The following is a 20,170-nucleotide window of genomic DNA, read 5'->3' on the forward strand; positions in this document are numbered from 1 at the left end:
ATATCTCTTCCAGGCCTGGATATTAGCGATGCCCCAGCCAACCAAGAAGCTCCCAGCAAAGCAACAGTCGACCTCTTCCAACAGGACCCGCTATTGCCCGTCGTCAACAAGCTCGCATACTGCCATAGCTTCTGTCTGCCTGTTGCTTGGACTCCTCATCGACCAACTTCCTACGGCTCTCTCTTCTACTCACACACGACCTCTGCCTCATCCATGGTCCTCCAAAACTGCATAATAAAGACCCTTCCACCAGAGCAGCCCACGGTTGTGCCTCTCCAACCAAGCTCTCCCCTACAAACGATCCCCTCCTCCGTGTTCACGTGATCCCTCCCATCCAAAGCTCTCCATTCCTTCCTACGTAGCCACCTTTGCATGAGCAGGATGCCTTCCCAGTCAATCCAGCCACCTCAGCATAATTTGCCACCTCATCAGTGACATTTTACCACTCTCAAGACATTTCCCCCAAATCACATTAAATGCACATTTTGGACCTTAGTCACACAATTCCCACACACATTAGCATGCACATTAAGGCTTGCATGTACCCCTGTAAATCCACATGAAAAGCCCCTTGACATGGGCACCAGAATATATGAAATTCTCGTAACATGCAAGACTGTGTTGACTCAGGAAAATATAAAAAAACCCCTTCATGACTTGACTTTACATGACCCCAAAAAAGGATACCCTTGCTCTGGAGGTCTGGTACAACCACATTGCATCTCATCATATCCCAAAAGTTCCCATAGAAGTATCTACCATCTCAAGAAAATATCTACTTCAGTGTAGTGTCTTTTATGAGAGTGTCCATAGCTCAAAGCCACTACCCACTAGCTATGTACATAGCTATGTGCCTACTCATCAGCATGCAACAAGTAAAAAGCATATTTACAATTTTATCCACACACTGTGACACTTGATCCCTGTGATTCTTGCTATTGTGTAGGCAGCCTAGGTATGAGGACCTGCTGTAGGTGTTTTGGACCATGTTGCTGCTGTGTAGGCAGCCGAAACTAAGGCACATGGAACCCTCAACAATGAATATGGAATGCCCCCTTGGGCCCCTTTTTTATAGGGCTTGGAAGCCCTTGCCCGATCATGCCCGACCCAGTCTTGAGGACATTTGTCTATCCAAGACATGCACCCTGCTGCTACGTGGCAGCACTGCCAGCTGCATTTGTCTATTGCAGGTCTTTGCCCTGCCCCAACCTGCAGATCCATTCCAAACACAACCTGTTTACTGTGCCGGTCTGCAGATCTGTTTGCAGCCCTCTGACTTGATCCTGATAGCCCCTGTTGGCTGTCCTTGCAGAGCCTTCCCTGCTCCAGGCTGCTTCTACCTCAGTTGCAGTATTTTGACAGCTCTCCTTGCTGTCTATGCTGCCCATGTGGCAGCCCTGCATATTCCTTCAGATCTGCCCCTGTGGCATACCATTTCTTTGCCCATGTGGCATCTCCCATATGTTGTTGATACACCTCCCCCATGTCCTCATTTGGGGGCTTACAGGCGGGTAAACCCAACACATATACCCTTGCTCCTGAATCTTGTGCTCCCTGCTGGTTGTAGTCCTTGTTCTTGTTCATGAATATTTGTCTCACGGGAATCTGCAGCCCGTGGCATGCTGGATTGCCATGCTAGTAGATAACCATATCAGCAGTCCACGCAGGTGGCCACATCAATAGGTTGCATCGGCAGTTAGGTCAGCAGGTGTAGGTTTACAAGGCTGCCACGTAGGTAGCCACATAAGTAGGCAGCCATGCTAGGCTGCCATGTCATCAGAGCAGGGCAAGGCTTGCATCAGTAGCAGCAACAGGCACCACATCATCCTGTAGGTGCCTACATCAGCAGGAGGCACCATTTCAGCAGCACCACATGGCAGTCAGGGGTCAGCATGTCCAGACCAGCTAGGCAGGGGCATGGGATGGGTTGGTGGAAGACGCCCTGGTTGGTCAGTTTCAGGGCATAAGGGTCCTACAAAAGGGGAGCCCCTTGGCCCTCATTTCTCATCCCATCAACTAGAGTAGTTTGGGGGCTTCACCAACTCAGCCAGCAACAAGGGATTAGCGAGGATCAAGTTAGCCAGCAGCGGGGATTAGCGAGGATCAAGTTAAGGACAGGAATAGCAGATCAGCTTCTTCCCTGCTATCGTCTTCAAGTCATCTACAGGACCTGATAACTCAAGGTCAAAATCAATTGGTTCTAAGGTGCATGTTTCATGTATTGGCAGCTTGGGGAAGCCATATCTACATTCTCTTTGTGGTTTCTTACACCCTCCACAATGGTGATGTGTTTGAGGATCACGTAATGATGAGGGCAACAAGTCACCAACAAATATGTATTCCTCTATAAATGTGATTATGCTTGGTACGTCTGAGCTTGCAAGAGTAGGAGCATCTTTGATCCAGATAGCAACAGTTAGAGTTTTGCATCAAAGCAGTCCTTTCCCTCCTCTAGCACTTAGTTAAGCAATGAGGGTTTGGTCCTCTATACAATATTTTCATTCCTCTTTTGTAGTGAGGGTTCATCCCCCCCATACAGTAGTCCTTTTGGTTATTTAGACTTGTATTCAGCCATTTGGGCAAGACAGAGTGCATATCAGTGCAGGTAGTAGGAGGAGGGAGAGAGAGAATTAGGCTTTCTCCCTTCTACATTGGTATCAGAGCTTCATCCCTTAAGTGAGGGTTCATCCCCTCCATACAGTAGTCCTTTTAGTTATTTATTTAGGCTTGTATTCAGCCCTTTGGGAAAAACAAAGTGCATATCAGTCCACGGAAGCATTTTGTACTGATAGAGTGTTTTGCAGGTGGATATTGGATGCGAGACGCGGATAGTAGTTTCTGAATGTAAGTATGTGATGGATGTTGAAGATGCAGTGGGAAAGAAGGTGCTTTTAGTGGCCAACGTGCCACCTGCAGAAATTGAAGGCATCAGAAGTCATGGTAAGGCCCATAAATGTGGTTCAAAGGTTTTTTGTAGAAGAAAATTATGATGTGTGCTTTAAGGCAGTTGCAATAGGCTTCTTTTGAAATGTGCGTGCTTTCACTAATGCATGTAATGGCAACAAATGTATCGTTGCTTGCACTGGATTTGCAATTATATTTACAGCTCTTACCAATTTGCCTCACATCAGTGACAAAGCAGGGAGGCTTGGCCTGTGTTGAAACCCACATACCCTCTTATATAGATACCTAAGCCTAGGGCTTGCCTTAGTTGTCATGTCTTATATCCTGTGTCAATTCTGCCTTAAAAGTTCTCTGAGGGCCCCTGGTTGCATATTGTGCCAATCGTAGGAACTATGAATGTATGGTGGCTACCTTCCATAGCGAACCCTTACCATTGATGCAGTGACCCCTGGTAGGTTGTATTTTGACTTCCCACCATTTTCTTGTCTGAAGCATGATGCTAGTCTCATAAGACACCTTTGCATTAGAGTAACCCTCGCACCCCTTATTACTGCTGAGGCCTTGGTATACTCATAGGTCCTAGCCTCTTTGCCTTTGCTTACCTAGCCCTCATGGTTTCCCTCTTATGTTGTAACTCATGAGCACTGGTTCTGAAATTATATTGTGTTTAGCATCCCCTCCCCCTTAAGAAAATTCAGGTCCCTTTAAATAAAATTAGGAAACCTTATTGGAGATGGCTTACTTTTTGGTAGGTTGAACTCTCTTCTAAACTATTTTCCCACTTGATAATATATTCTATACATTGGATTCTTTTTCTTGGTTCATATGTGGTAAGGATGATGGTTTGATTAGTTCAATTAGGATCCACTCGCTTACTAAATTGTCATCATCACTCAATTTCTCTTAAGTTTGCCACATGAAATCACAACGGTTTTAGTTCAAGATCTCTATGTTGTGTTATGACATGTGTAAGCTGTATGAAGCTTCTAAGGCCATTTCTAGAGTCAGACCTGGAGTTAAGACTCCTGTTCAAAAGGATTCTGGGTCCTCCATATTTTTAGTAGAATAGTAACTTTTGTGTGGACGATGCAATCTTAGTCTATGGTTTAGGGTTGTCAATAAAACCATTATTTTTTGGATTTTACAATGTGTGCTATCTTTTTTATCTTCAATGATGTGTGCCCTTTCTGCTCTCACAAAGTTCACAATTGTTATCAAAGCCATTCTACCAAACTAGTCTTGTACAAGGGTGCACATTTGTGAATCTGCGGGGTCGCTCAGAGAAGACTCTAGCAGGTACAAGGAGTTCCATCATTGAAACTTGCGCCCAGTTGGAGGCACCCATCTCGAGAGACCCGAGCACTCGATGTAGCTGGAGGCAACAATAAAGAGTCTGAGCAGCTTGGGACACACTCTAAGTTGCATTTTTTAGCAGGTGAATCATTGTTCCCTGATTTCATTCCATTGTATATCACAAGTAAGCGCACACATTGAAGAGGAAAAACAATTGGACAATATATATGGATTCCATACGTCATGCAAAATTGTTGGTGTAGTTAGTACATCATCACATGGTTGAAAGAGACGAAACAACAAAAATGTGCAAAACAGCTTCGAAAGGGGAAACACTATGCAAAAATAGCACTGAGATCTTCAAATCTAGCATTTTTGAATCGTATTGGAAGCCACCTCTGTAACACTTTCTAGTAAGTGGTTATTGACATGCACAATCATATAGCCTGTGCATATTCCAACTCACTACTCTACAGCTCATAGGGAGGAGGTGGAGTGGTGAAAGAGGCCTTCCTAGAGCTGAAGGCTTGTTTAGATCTGTTTGATTAATAGCCTTTGAAGGAGGTTTGGAAGTCCATCGGCTGCACTCTTTGGTTTTAGGCCCATTGTTTTCCAATTTGGTTCATTGGCTAGCTTTGATTGTGACTCTGCATCCAGCTGAAGTTGGATCAAGAGCTTGCCTATCCAAAGCATAACAGAGGTAATTCAAAGCTTATGCCTAGCCCTCTCTCCTCACAGAATCTACATGTAGCACCGAGTCAAAGACCAGGCATATGCATGACCTGGTCCTGATGTGAAAGTCCTCAAGACTATGTTGTGGTAGCCTCTAAAACTTTGTCGAAAGTTTCATGTCTTGTCCATCAACAGGCCAAGCAATCCCAGTCTAGGCTGTAGGCTGAAGATCAGAATGAATTAAAGAAATATGGACACTTATTTTTCCAAACAGGAGGGTGGGTGGAAGAAGCTTCCACAAGGGCTTCAAGGAGAGTTGGAGGTGCGATTCTAGTAGGTTTACAACAGTAGTGGATTCAAGGGGGTCAGCTGTGAGGAGACATTAGGTGCTCTACCTGTAGTAGTGGAAGGAAGATGAGGAGAAGATTGAGAAGTGGCATTCAACAGGGACGGGGGTGGGAGACGAGGTTGGGGGTGAAGAAGCAAGGGGATCCGGGGTGGGAATGTGGCTCTCCAGGCTTCCTCCTAGGGCAATATTTATCTCTGATGTCGAGGGTGCCAATAGTAATTGAGTGGCAACTCCATGTTACCGTTTGCTCCCCCGAGCATCTGTAACTACTCCTGAATTGGCTCTTGTGTGATCAATCTAGGAGGGCCATCCTTTGTGGTTGGGGCCAAAGGTGCAACTGAGCACTTAGGTGACTGCCATGCTTGGCTCCTGAGCAAGCTCTGTAGAGGATCCATTTCCATCTTATCCTACCCTCATTGCCACCTTGGGGCCTAGTAGGCCTTATATTTTTACTGCATACTTACTCTTCTCCTTCTTTAGACCACAGTGCAACCCATTGGTCAAGAGCAGCTGTCAAGGTTGGGCATGCGGACGATTATGATAAATCTGGAGGCTTTTAGGGTCGAGCCTCCCTCACCAAGATGCCATCTATGAAACAGGGTTATGCCTTGGTTTCCATCTCCAGCAATGCGGCATTGCCCAAGAAAACATGCTATAAGACAGATTCTGGATCCTCTATGGCTAGACGTAGCTTCAGGAGCCTATCATCCATCAAGACCAAATCTGTTGTTGTGGAGTCTCTTAAATTCTTTCAAAGTTGGTATTGATTGAGGCACATAAGGCTTAATCTCCATGCCCTCCACCATGACTCCACCATGAATCATGGTACCATAAGATTAAAAAACCCAAGCGAGGACTCCGATTTATTGGGCTTTGCTCAAGAAAGTGGAAAGTGGGCTGGAGCAAGAAGACGCACCCATAAGTAGTAGCATCCTGAATGTCATCGCCCTCTAGAGAAAGGCTCAATTGAACCAGTCTCAAACCTGTCGTCCCATGGGATTGAGATCAACAATGCAACCATACCTCTCTATCCTCAAGTGCATGAACTGCCTACTGCACCTGCTGTTATCCTCAGGAGAGCAAATTATCCCTATGGCTGAGAGTATCTAGAATGCTGCCATGGGAGCAATTCTTGGCGAGACCAATGGGTCACCGTCCTGACATCTTATCGTGAGACAAACAGAGTTCCGATAAAAAACCCATGTAGTAGGAACGAGGTGTAGAAAGAGAGCCTTGGGGATGGTGGGAGAAGATAGAAGGAAGAAATAGTATGGCAGGTGAGAAAGTAAGGGAGGAGAAAAAGGGCGAGCCTCTTGGGGCAGGAAGCAGAGGGAGAGAGGAACAGATATGGAAGGGATACTGGCTGTCCCAAAAGGCACAAGATAAGGGCAAGGAGGGCCAAGAATGGGAAGAAAAGCCTCAACCCCACCGTGAGAAGGGGTGGGTGAAAACACAATTGGCTGAAAGAAAGCTTGGCGAACAAAAAAGAAGGGCAGGGGGGGGGTGTTTGTTTCCGATGTGAAAGGGATGAGAACAAGGGTGAAGCAGAAGATGGCTTGCTGGGCATCAGTGGGCAGAAAAGGGAGAGCGAATGGGAGAGGCAGGCTGTGGCAGAGAAAGATAAGGACCCATTTATGGGATAAAGCGAAGGGCAGGAAACAGCAAAGGAAAAGGAGAGATGGAACACTTGAAGGCTCAGATATGGGCTCAGAAGGAAGCTCTTCGATGTAAAATCATCATGATCAAGAAGGCACCCTTTATGTGTTTATATACACACATGCTATAGATTCGTCAAAGGCTTGGGTCGCCAGAATTTCAATTGGGGCTGTCGGATCTGCCCGAACTGCCCGAATTTGACACGTGTGAACTCCCCAGCCTTTGAGGGCTGGGAAAGGTGGGGGCGGCATCCTTCCACTCAGAAAATGGCGAGCGGGCTCCCGCCACGTCCTCTCCCACTTTCCCTACTCCGTCATTAGTAGCTCATGTCTTCTCTTTAAAAAGTTATCTTACTGAGTCTTATCACTAAACAACTGTCTCACCACTTTGATCATCATATCACTATTTGAATTCTTGCTTTAGGATTGAAATAACAATGTGGCTCGTGCTCGTTTCAGGAATAGTGTTGACTGGAATCAATTATGATCCTACCCCTATGCCACGCAGTTTCAAAGTAATATTGCCAGGTCTAGGCCGTCTACCACCAGGATCGCAAGTAGCAGCAGCAACCATCCCAACGTGACTTGATTCACAATACCAAAGTTTTTCTCGGAATTATTGCAGACTGATTGGCTGGCTTTTGGAGGTAGACATGTGAACACATAAGAAACTCTGATATTATTTAAGCATATGCAGAATGCACAGATTGATCATTTTATATTGCCAATGCATGCTTTGTTATGTTCAGCAGAGCTCACATCAGCAAGGAGTATTTTCTTTACATAGTGCATGGTTCTTGGGTTCTTTGTGACAGCCATACATGCCTTGCAGGATGAAGTACAGAATGATGTAATTTATAATGGTTGAGCAGTTTCCATTGCAGCTCTGTATTTAGTGGTAAATCTACTTCCATTAATCACAATCTCGCAAAACTCCTTTCAGAATGATAGGTCCCGTGGTCCCATGAATGACAGCCAAAAATTTGAATGTAGGGAAACCTTGCACTCATATCCTAGTGATCCACCCTGAAAGGGATGCCATTATTAGATTAACAATTCCACCTGCAAGAGTTTTCTCAAGTAACTGTTTGAAATTGCTTTTCCTTTGCACAAGATGGGCACACAACTTGAGTGAATCACAATGAAGTAGAAGCCATGTCCCATTTTCTATTCCTTCTCCATCTTTGGCAATACTAATGAGCTTGTGCCCTTAAAGTCTTGAAAATAGCAAGTCGAATTTGGCCATCATTGCAGCGAGGGTGGCCTGGGAGACCATTTTTCTCCCTACATCTGAAGGGGGCCTTAACATCATTGACCTGGACTTGCAGTGCAGGGCATTGCTTTGTAAGGTGGTGGTGAGGGGACTCATGCCTGGGCAGGAACCTTGGAAGGATTTCTTTTTTGGACGCATTCAGGCTTGCACACCAACCTTGGGAGATGATTGGGTGGACAGCCCAAGATGGATTTTTACTTCAGCCCCTCTCAGATCTCCTGCCTCTCCTCTCATGTCTGTCATCTTGAAAGCTTGGGAGAGCTTCAGGAACACTCTTCGAAGGGTTCCGCCCTTTACCCTAGAAGAGATTGATAGGCAGTCGGTCATTTGGAATGATAATAGGCAGCCGGTCATTTGGAATGATAGTATACTTGATGAACATGGTAGACCACTGGGCACTTTCCATTACATGCAGTGGTCTAGATGGGAGAGAGGCTTCGCTTACTCAGTAGGTACTTGGAAGGCATTTATCAGGCTACCTGAGGATCAGAGACTACAGTCCGTGAGTCACTTCAGAGGGGTAGCACGTAGGGTTTAGCAGATAGATGCAGCCATCCCGGTGGAATGGGCAGTTGTGTTGCCTATTACTTCCACCACTTGGATGGGAGACAAGATCCTCCAGGTGGTGATATAAAGACAAGATCCTCCAACTTGATCCCATGTTGAACTAGAAAACGATTGAGCGATGTAGTAGTACCATCAATAAAATGTAGTTTCTTTTGATTCTTGAGATTCTTATTGACATAAGCAAGAAGACAAAACCTTTATATCATTGGGTTAAAAGCTTGATGCAACATAGGATGCATGTCCTCGAATGAAAACTTGCTCTTAGGTCCATCAGAAGTTACCTGTAGATCTCTCTCTTTCAACCCTGCTGTCTTCACCTCATTACCATCATTAACTATATCCGAAGGAGAGAGATCCGTGTGTAGCTCAAAAGATTGGGACTCAAATGATTGCAGAGGCTGGTTGAGACTCTAAAAGAGACTGCTGAGCTGAAGAGGGCTCTCGAGAGTGAGGAGCATCAACATCTGAAGGTGGGAGAAAGAAATAACGTCAAGAGAAGCCGTTTGGGACATCATTGGTTCAAGCATAAGGGCAACCCGGAATGAGAGAGTTCCAAACACACACACACACGCGTGCATCACTTCCTCAAGGCTTTAATAGAAGGAAATGAACTTCACTCAAATAAGCTACAGAGATTTATAATAACCTATTGAGTGGAAAAGAGTCTCAAAAGAGTGCTCACATGCACACACAACACTCACATACTAAAAGCATTTTAAAACCGCAGTGAACTGCCATAGCTTCTTCAATAATTAAATGATGGCCAAATTTTTTTTTTCCAAAAAGAGACTTCTATTAAGTATTAAAGAAAACCGTTAGAGCAAGCTCGGGATACACCATGCAATGCATGAAAAGCTCAAGAGCCAAAAAGAAAGAATTGGGGCTGATAGTGCCATCTCAATCCAATAGAAACCTCCAAGAAAAAGGGAGAACCCTTCCAAACTCGAAGAAATACAATCCTTCTAGAAGAGGTTGCCCGTGAAGAGCCTTGCATGCTAGCCCAAATGGCTATCAAAGTGTGAACTGTGTCAGTCCAAATACCCGTGAACACCTGTGAAGGGTGTATCTGAGTGCCATCCAAGGCCTTTGTACATCTGGCTCTCCAAATGTGCCAAGAGGAAATGCTAGCCAAGATCTCCCAAGAGGTGTCCACTGAAGCAGGCGAAGCCCTGAAGGGAGTAAGTGGTACATCCTGAAGAGAGCAGGCAAGGGGTAGGGGGGGGGGGGGGCATGTGAATATATAGTACTTACTAAAGAAAAATGTGTATTGGTATAGTGTAACACACATCACTCCAAGGACAACATCAAGCTATAGATGTCTTCAAAGCATTGCACCACCACAACTTTAAGACATGGATTCTAGGCAATAGTACAAGGACAAGATTTATAAAGAATGTGGGCATGGCCATGAAGTTCACATTTGGATCTAAATGGGCAAGGTTGTCTTACTCTGCATGTCTTTTTTGTTTCAAAATATACATATGCATAGAACAAAAACTATGTGGTCCTACAAGCATGTAGATGAAAACTCTCTTGAAGATTTACTTGGGATGAATTGGGAAACCAGGTTAGGTGAACAAAAGGTTGATGTGTTTCAATGTCACACATGTAAGAAAAATGTGGTTATTAGATACCATATATCACATCAAATGTTGTACTTAGCATTTTAGTACAAGTGTTGGAAGAAAACAAATGGCTTGTGGCTTCCCCTTGACTCTAAAAAATGAAGACAATACAGGGGCAACTTTTTCTATTGATGTTGATCAGGCAGATGTCAAGAATTTGAGTGTCAAGTTGTAATGGACTCTAAGGGATGTGTGAGAACACCTATTGGCCATGATGGCATGCCAGAGTCCTTCAAGTTTACCTTACATTGTGAAAATATCAATCGACATGCAGAGAAGTGCATGCATAGTGCCAATCTCATTCCTCCTACAACTTTGGAGATGGTTAACAAAGTGTTTGACTAGTGCAGCATTGAATTATTTGCCATTTCCTAGTTCTTGTTTCAAGAAATGGAGGTCATTGAAAATGAGGTCTATTTTGCTTTGATGTTTTTTCCTATGCTTTCATGTCAAATTTTTTGGGAATCTTATGATTTAGGGTTTTAAATTTTAGGGTTTTGATGTATATAGAGGTAAGAGCTAATTTTACATTCAAGTCTCACTTTCACTTTAGAGAGCCATAGAACCTCCCACTTTGAAAAATATCTCACTCCCTCAGTCGCGCTGTTTGAGTACATCTTCCATGGATTCAACAAGAGATACGTTCCATGTTTTCATCTCGCGAATTGCATTTGTAGATTGTGAGGAAGATTTCTTTTTGGTGTTTGACAGGACCTTAGATGTCCTAGGTACATATATGCGAGCCAAGGATGACTTCAAAGATTCATTAACTACATGCAAAAGGATTTCACTGATTTTGTATATCAACTTGATGAGTCTTAGAAAAGATGGCTTCTTGGTACCATTAGGGGAATTTTGAACTCAAAAAGGGCCTCTTGGATTAGGACCTTAAGAAATGAGATTAAGGGATTGGCCTATAGGAAAGCTCGAGAATTTAAAGAATGGAGGTTTTCCATCCTCTTTTGGATAACTGACAACATGTCCAACTTACCTCTTGTCACTTTGGTACGGGTGTTCAAGTGGAACCTTGGCCATTGGATCGTCCTTGGATATCGAAGGTGGATTGATGCACAATGCCTTAGTATGATCCTAGACTTTGAGAGTATGCATAGCGGCAGTGATCCAATGGCTCAAATTCTTATTGTTGGTCCCATGTGAATAGTGAATTATTGCATGCTCATGGCCACATCTGAGCCCTTAGATAGAGTCCAAGATCTATGGTGAGGGATAGGCGCGGCATGCGCATCCTTAGATGGAAGGAAAATTGGACAGTGGTAACTTGACGCATTGCATGGAGACCCATGTAATTAATGAGGTAGCCACGTGGCTGGCAGTGGCTTCTGGGCCATTAGATGAGAGGCAGATCTAAGGGTGAGGGATAAGCGCCTCGCCATACCCTTGGATGAAAAGATCATCGAATGCTGGAGATTCGGCCACCTTCCACTAGTTAGTTCTTGTGCTTTGGACCATTAGATGTAGAGAGATCTAATGGTCATGATTGACTGTATTGTGGGTAGAGCCGAAAGATAGGACACAGATGCGTGCACGAGTAAGTAGTCTCTCATCACGACGGATGGGTTTTCCTGTTTGTCCATGTGGCACACTTGACTTAAATGTGCTACCACTTGCACTGCTAAAGGCTTTAGACCATTAGATTGCTTTAGATCTAATGGCTACCATGGTCTTAACATAAAGGGAGTTGGACACATGGTGCACGTAGGATCGCCTACCTGCATGCCTTTAAGAGCCATAGGATCTTCTCCTCATCGAAGGGCTCGCATGATCTTCCCTTCTCCAACCATTGGATCCATATGTGATCCAATGGCTAAAAGCGCCCCTTAGGAGCCATTTTTGAGCCCTTTGATCCATCTTCCTTGATCCATCTGCACCGTTCAAAGCAGTCAAATAGTGAAAACTCTCATTGACTCATAGAATACTTGCATTTATTGCATCTTTTCCCCCTGAGATGAAGGACATTACCAATCCCCTAATCCTCTCCTTATGAGGCCCTTTTTGAGCTCAAATTTCCCCTAATGATACATCAAGTATCTATTCATGGAGGAACCCAAGTTTGTGAAGTGCTTGGCCCATTTTTGTGATAATCTTATAGAGGATGGGTTTACTGAGCTAGAAGCCAATGACAAAAGGGGATCATAGGAAATACAGTCTCAATAGGTTCCTTTCATGGGAGATGACATTCATCTTTCTTCTTCAGGAAGGAAATTCATAGGAAGAAGCCTCATTCTTAAGCACCCCCTCTACCAAATCTATTGATATCCTCATCCCTAGAATGGACTTTGACTTGTATGTGGAAGAGACTCTTGACTAGGCAAGGGAGGATATGGAAGTAGCTGAAGCATTGGACCTACACCAATAGCACCGTGCCAGCATAGAGCAAGCATTTGCAGTAGAGACCATGCTGAGCCCTAGCATCAGACATATGTTCAATGTCCACCATCCTCATTGATGGAGAAGAGTATGTGTTCCCCCAAGACATCAAGATGCTTTTTGGATTGTGGGAGGATGAGGAAATGGGGGTCCTATCTAGGTTCAATGTTGACAAAACTATCCAAGAACCCAAAATTTTACGTTTAGATGATAAGACAATGGAATACTTTCTACTGACGAAGCTGGTTATGTTGAGAGATGTAGACAAGTCAATTTATGATGCACAGATCGCCGATTCAAAAGCTTCCATTTCCAAGATAGAATGGGAGAAAGATTCCACCTCTCAGATGGAATAGGGTATAGCACAGAGATCCATCAAAGTTACAAGAGAGAAAGGAATAGAAGCTGACAATGCTATAGCGGTAAGTTAGAACAATGTTTTGGTGGCCTTCCAGTATAACTTGTTTTGTTGGTCTTCTAATGTTTGTTGAATTCTTATAGGAGGCATACGAGGTCGATGAGTTCTCATCTCAATAGGGCCATCTTCACAGTGCATTTGGGTGAGATCATTATTTAGCCCATTACCTTGATGAAGTGGCAAAACACATCGTGGTCTTCCACAATAGATTTTCACCTCGAGGGCCTATGGAGCTACTGAAGTGCATGTCATTATTGCATGCATTCCAACATCACTTAGAATGTCAACAAGGTCATTTTTGTCCACCACTTGGCTGCCATCAATGCATTTGGATTGAATATTCATGGTAGGGCATTGATGGCAACAACTATGCAAGGGGGAATGACCTTAGTGCTATTACAACTAGGTTTACATCTAGGAGTGAACTTGGGGATTCAAAGACCCCTATTCTTGATGTATTAGAAGTAGCTCATAAGAAAGATATGTTGTAAGGCCTTTATAATACACTTTGAAATACAAACATCTATTTTGATTATCTTCTCCTCCATCTATTTAATGGGGATAAATGTCTTTTGTATGTTAATCTATTGTTTTTCTTCTCTTGTATGTTACTGTTATATATATTTTTAAGTCGTTTTTGTTCTTGATATTTCTCCATGGTTTAACATATTCCATCCTATTTTGTAAACATTGCATCCATTGTTTTAAAGCATCTGGATGTAAAATTAAAGTCAATATTATTCTCTTGGCTAGTTTTGGGCCCTATCATGATCATTTTTGTCAAATGCATGAGAAATTTACCATGCCGCAGACGGCAAAGCTATTCGAGATGTCGCAAGGAGTTCAAAAACCCTAGACCCACCATGGCATGAATTTGGGCATTTGGGGAGCCCCTAAATGCCCAAATTCATGATGTGGTGGGTTTTAGGGCTTTTGGGCTTCTTGCAACGTCTCAAACAATTGTTCCTTTTGTGGCATGGTAATTTTTATATTGGATTTGACCAAAAAATACTGTTATCATGAAATTACAACATTTACCCCTTCAAAATGTATTCTTTATAAAGGAAGAGCTTGAGATGCATCATATCAACATTGAAAATATAGAAAAAAAACTTAACAATGCAATGTTGCAAAAAATCAAAGTATTTTGTAATGTAGGATTTCCCCCTGTGGGAAATAAGTACAAAAATGTGCCTCGAAAGAGTAAGGGGATATTCTAGAGCCTAGTCTCCCTAAATGCCCAAATTCATGATGTGGTGGGTCTAGGGTTTTGAACTCCTTGCGACATCTTGGACAGCTTTGCCTTCTGTGCCACGGTAATTTTTATCTTGTATTTGACCAAAAAATACTGTTATCATGAAATTACAACATTTACCTCTTCAGAATGTATTCTTTATAAAGGAAGGGCTTGAAATGCATCATATCAAACATAGAAAAAAAACTTAACAATGCAATGTTGCAAAAAATCAAAGTATTTTGTAATGTAGGATTTTCCCTTGTGGGCAACAAGTACAAAAATGTGCCTCGAAAGAGCAAGGGGATATTCTAAGGCCTAAGACTAGGCTCCATGCATAGCCACTTTGCAAAAGCCATATCTTTATCCATAACTATATTAAATCATATAGACATAAAATTAAAGCTGATATTATGCTCTGGGCTAGTTGTGGGCACTAAGATGATCATTTTTTGTCAAATGTAGAAGGAATTTCACAATGTCGTGGAAGGCAAAGTTGCACAAGATGCCACAAGGAGCCCATAAAACCAAAACCCGCCGCCACACAAACTTGGACATTTGGGTAGCCCCCAGTTGGCCAAATTCATACCATGGTAGGTTTTAGGGTTTTTGGGCTTCTTGCGACATCCCAAAAAACTTTGCCTTCTGCGGTAGGGTAAAATTCCTATTGGTGGTAAAGTTCCTCGTGGATTTGATAGAAAGGGAAGTGCCATCATGAAATTACATCATTTACCCTTTTAAAACATATCGGAATTGAAAAGGAAAAGCTAGATGCATCGTATTCACATTTGAAAACATAGAAAAAGAAAACAATGCAATGTTGAAGAAAATCAAAGTACTTTTTATTATAAGATTGCGCATCAGATGAAAAGACATGCCTCCAAAGGAAAGGGGCTATTCTAAGTCCTAAGGCTGGGATTCATGCATAGCTAGTTTGGGCAAGGGAATATACTAAAGCCTAAGGCTGGCTCCATGTTGCTTTATGGGAGCCATATGCTTGTCCATCATGGTGACACTCTGCGCAGATGGTACACAAGTTTGCATCTCTAAGAGCCCTATTGTAACCTTCTTTGCAGCCTCTTGGAGTATCCCCATAGTGCCTGTAATAAAACACATATCATCCTTGTTACCCTATGTGATCTCACCTACAATGCATTGGAAAGGAGCACATGGGATCACATTCTCAGTGCTCTTCTATAGTTGTCTGATTTCTCTGAGAGCTCTCGCTCTTGGTTTTTCTCTATATAGATTTCTCACTCTTGGTGGAGGCTATACAGGTACTTACATGTGGCTCCATAACACCTCCCCCCCCCCCCAACTTGTTCTTCCTCATTGTCTGAGTCCTCTTGGCATGCCCATTTCAAACCTATGGCTTGATGAGCATCCTTGTGATGGGGCTTTCATGGTATTTTCTTTGTTCTATTTTTTGGAGCTGAATGTGGCATAGATGGTGGCAAAGGGACCCCTTGTGGTGGTAGAGGTACTATATCCAAGATTGTTTGTAGAAGAGGTAGGGAAACTATGGTCAACTTTCTTACTATCTTGCTTTCCAGCAAACCTATCAACAAGATTCTCAATGTCGGTGAGATGTTTTACATTTTGCTCTTTAGTTTGATCAATGGTGGGAGAATCTCGTTGGCTAGGGAACTTTTTAGTAGATTTGTCATGGAAAGGGGAGGTTTTTTTTTCATGGGGAGGAGTGCATGTGCTAGCTTACATATTTCTTAGTGCCCCCCTGGGGGTAAAGGACTTCCTGGTCTTTGAGCTATTGAACCTTGCTTCTTAAACTTTTGAAAATTGAGTAGTTCATTAGAGTAGCAAATGAGTAGCATTTTTAAGCTACTATCCCAGGAAAAAGTATTGCAAATCTACACTCAATTTGTACAACGTAGCAGTGAAGCTTTGTAGACCAAGAATGATGTAGGACCTAGGTACAATGTCCTAGGGATATCCCATTTTGAAGAAGCAAGTGCAGGAACCCAAGAATGACAAAAAAAATCTAAAGCAAAATGCCAGATCTAGGAGCAGGATAAGGAGGGAAGGATGCAATCCTATGAAAGGCTCAGGGAGGGTTGAGAGTAAGGGTGATTAGTCTAGGTAGAATATAGGAGGAGAAGCACAATGGGCAAGAGGATCAGCATTCTTTTTCCACTTTTGGCAACAAATTGTGTACAATTGTTGAAAAATTGTGAATCATCATGCTTATACCATACGTGTATGTATGGCATTGTCTTGAAATAATGCAAAGACCTTTCAATGTGAGTAAGGACATTATGCTCACAAAAGTTATAATAATAACAAAGTTTCATAGGGATGGGTTTTCATTTTTATGGTTGTACATCCACATCTTCCCATTTTTGAAACACATTGTGTTTGAAACACATTATGCAATGTGTTTCAAAAATGGGAAGATGTGGATGCATAATGTGTTTGAAACACATTATGCAGAGCTGCTGCTCCTCCCCGCTCCCTTGCTGCACCCTCTCCCTTAGCCTGTCCCTCCCTCTCTCCCTTGCCCTCAGCCCCTCCCTCTCCCTCAGCCCCTCCCTCCCTTCTCCTCCTCCCCTTCAGCCTGCCCCCTTCTAGCCTGCTCCCTCTCCTTTCCTCTCAGCCTGCTCCTCTGTCCCCTCCCTGCATGCTCCCCTGCCCCCTCCTTGCCTCTCCGCCCCCTCCCTGCCTGCTCCCCCGCCCCCTCCCTGCCTCTCCGCCCCCTCCTTGCCTGCTCCCCTGCCCCCTCCCTACCTCTCTACCCCCTCCCTGCCTCTCAGCCCGCCCCCTGCTCCCCCGCCCCCTCCCTGCCCCTCCGCCCCCTCCCTGCCTGCTCCCCCGCCCCCTCCCTGCCTCCCCGCCCCCTCTCTACCTCTCAGCCCGCCCCCTCCTCTCCCTCTCCTCCCCCTTCCCTTCACCCCCCGCTCCCTCTCCTCCCCCTCTCAGCCTGCTCCTCCACCCCCTCCCTACCTGCTTCTCTGCCCCCTCCCTGCCTCTCAGCCCGCCCCTTCCTCTCCCTCTCCTCTCCCTCTCAGCTTGCACCGCCCCCTCCCTGCCCCTCCTTGCCCCTCCCTCTCCTTCCTCTCCCTCTCCTCTCCCTCTCAGCCAGCCCCCTCCCTGCCCCTCAGCCTGCCCCCTTCCTGCCTCTCCTTCCTCTCCCTTTCCTCTCCCTAGCCTACCCCCTCCCTCCCTCTCAGCCTGCCCCCTCCCCTTCAGCCTTTCAGCCTCTCCCCTCTACCCCTCCCCTCCTCGCCCCTTCCCCCCGCTCCCTCCTCACCTCCTTTCCCTGTTTTCTACCCCCTATCTCCCGCAACTTTTTTTGGGAGCGGAAGGAGCCTTCAAATTGTCAGAGTCGGCCTCCTCACCTCAATTGGCGATGGATACTCCATCAGCCAATCCTACTCCACCTCCACCGGCCACAAAAACTATTACCTTTTCTAAAGACGAGTTGCAGCAGCTCAAGAAGGATGTAGAGATTGAATGCTCTACCACGTTGCTAGCACGCATCTTCGGGTCTCACCCCTCCAGATCTCAAGCCAGAGACTGGATGCTTGCGGCTCTCCCCCTAGACCTTACTCCACGATTGTTAGATGTTCGTCTTCTGGGACGAGGTTTTTTCTAGGTTGTTTTTGACACTCCAGAGGCTGCGAGCACTATGCTCAAGGCTGAGTTTTTACACCTGGGACACAGGAAGATCTTCTTTGAAGCCTTTCATATTGGTTTCGACCCAGTGGAGGCAGATAAGGAAATCTTTTCGCTCTTCATCAGATTCCCCAGGCTTCCCCAGGTTTACCATCGACTTCTTTTTGTTATTGGGGAGCATTTTGGCGTAGTTGCTCTGAGATCCCACCCCTCCCTGGGTTGCCATTGACTGCAGCAGAGGCAACCAAGGCTGATGGGGTACCTAGAGTTAGGTTCCTCTGTAAGGATCCTAACCTCAAGATGGATCATGTTATGATCCAGCGCTCGAATGGTTCCTTTTTTCACCAGAGAGTAGAGATTTCAGGCAGACAGGACCAGTGCAGGATATGTAGGACCATTGGACACTTTGCCAGGGATTTCCCCAGGAAGAAGAAAAGGCCCAAGAAGCCCTCTGGTACAGCTACTGCCCCATGGCCTCGATAGGGGGGACAGGGGGGTGGTATAGGTCCAGCACTTGCTCCTCGGCCTCAACAGAGGGGTGGTACAGGTCTAGCACCTACTCCTCGACCTTTGCATGGTGGTCCTCCTCAGGATGGTGGTGGTACAGGCCCAGCACCTACTCCTCGGCCTCGATAGGGGGGTGGTACAGGTCCATCACCTGCTCCTCGACCCCCACCTACCTCAGGGGCATGCGACGCTCTCCAATGGGTTCCGGCACGTGTGCAGATCCCTCCTTCAGTTCACGAGGGTACATTAGTGGACTCTGCTTCACCTCGAGCTGTCTCTCCAGTCTCACCTTGCACAGTCTGAGACACTGAAGCTTCGACCTCCTCCCTGGTTGCAGCTTCTTCCCTAGATCCAGCGGTGCCAGACGCTCTTCTTGAGGCAGTAGAGGTCTCTGCGGCTGGGCAGACACAGGATAGAGAGCAGTCCTCACTTCCTTGGATAGGGGGAAGGGGATGGTTTACACTATTGAGCCTCTTCCCTTAGAAGGGATCCTTCACACTCCGGTGTCTGGCTTGCTTCACAGGAACTCGTTTTCAGCCCTGGTAGATGGTTCAGATTTCCCAGAGAGGGAGTTTGTGCCCGCTACTTTTGGGGAGCCAGTGATTGGGTTTCCTGTTGACAAGGCTTCTTCTTCAGGTGGCAGGGTTCTTTCCCCTGTTGATTTTCTGCCACTTGGTTCCATCCCTCCCTCCTCGAGCATGAGGTCTTCCCCTGTTGAGGGGTTTGTTTCTGCCACTAGGTCAGGTAAGGTGTTCCACTCTACATCCTCCCGTCGATGAGGATTATTAGTTGGAACATACAGGGCCTAGGTGGCATCCCACATTGCCGCTATCGACAGCTGATCCGGGATCTCAGCTTCATCCAGGTGTTACTGGGGGTTCCATTGATATCTTCTTTATTCAAGAGCACAAGCTGGATTCTAGAGATTGTGCCAAGTCAAGCAAGTTACTTTCTGGCCATACTTTTTGGTCGCCTGCCTTGGGCACCAGGGGGGGCACTTCTATTTCAATTTCGCAGTCGGTTCTCCCCTTAGTTGTTGGACACAGAGTCATTATTCCCTCTAGAGCTCAGTGGATTATTCTTTTGATTGGAGGGCGTAAGGTTGGTTTCCTTAACCTGTATGCCTCCAACATTAGAGGGGAACATGTCCTTATGTGGAAGACTTTGCTCTCCTGGGCCCCCATTGTGGATTCATGGGTGATTGGAGGTGACTTTAACATGGTCGAGTTACAGTCAGATAAAAATGCGGTAGAGAAGGCGGACTTCACTCTTTGGAGAGAGCAGCTTGGGATGCCTTCCTTTTTCACTTCTATGGCAGAGATACTTGGTGGGATGATGCCTTTCTTATTCAACCATAGTCCCTCCTGTTCTCTTAGTCGAACAAGAGGCAACAGATGCCTATTCATGCACGCATTGACAGATTCTATGTAGATGACTGGGCACTAGACAGAGGTGGATCGGTATGCATTGCTGCTGGGGTTTCCACTCTAGACCACTTTCCTGTTGTGCTGGCTATCTCAGAGCCTCACTTGAGAGGCCGGTCTGCCAGCATCAGGATTCCAGATGCCTTTTACACATAGGAGGACCTTACAGAGGTAGCCCTGTAGATATGGGTTTCTCATGTCCAGGGTGGGCAGCCATATCCATCACAAGTA

General features: G+C 45.2%; 1 protein-coding gene across 1 annotated transcript in view; it reads left to right on the forward strand.

Moving 5' to 3' along the window:
- The window catches only part of LOC147902545 (uncharacterized), a 30,621-nt gene extending 22,876 nt beyond the window's left edge, over nt 1-7,745 (forward strand). Inside the window, exons 4-5 of the mRNA XM_087373587.1 lie at nt 2,805-2,940; nt 7,333-7,745. Coding sequence (XP_087229713.1) covers nt 2,805-2,940; nt 7,333-7,457 — 261 coding nt within the window. The 3' untranslated portion in view covers nt 7,458-7,745. The remainder of the gene's footprint in view (nt 1-2,804; nt 2,941-7,332) is intronic.
- The last annotated feature ends 12,425 nt before the right edge of the window (nt 7,746-20,170 follow it).

The sequence above is a fragment of the Dipteris shenzhenensis genome, chromosome 4 (assembly GCF_047967505.1).
Source record: "Dipteris shenzhenensis isolate YYH24624 ecotype China chromosome 4, Dip_SZ_1.0, whole genome shotgun sequence".
Classification (NCBI taxonomy): Eukaryota; Viridiplantae; Streptophyta; class Polypodiopsida; order Gleicheniales; family Dipteridaceae; genus Dipteris; species Dipteris shenzhenensis.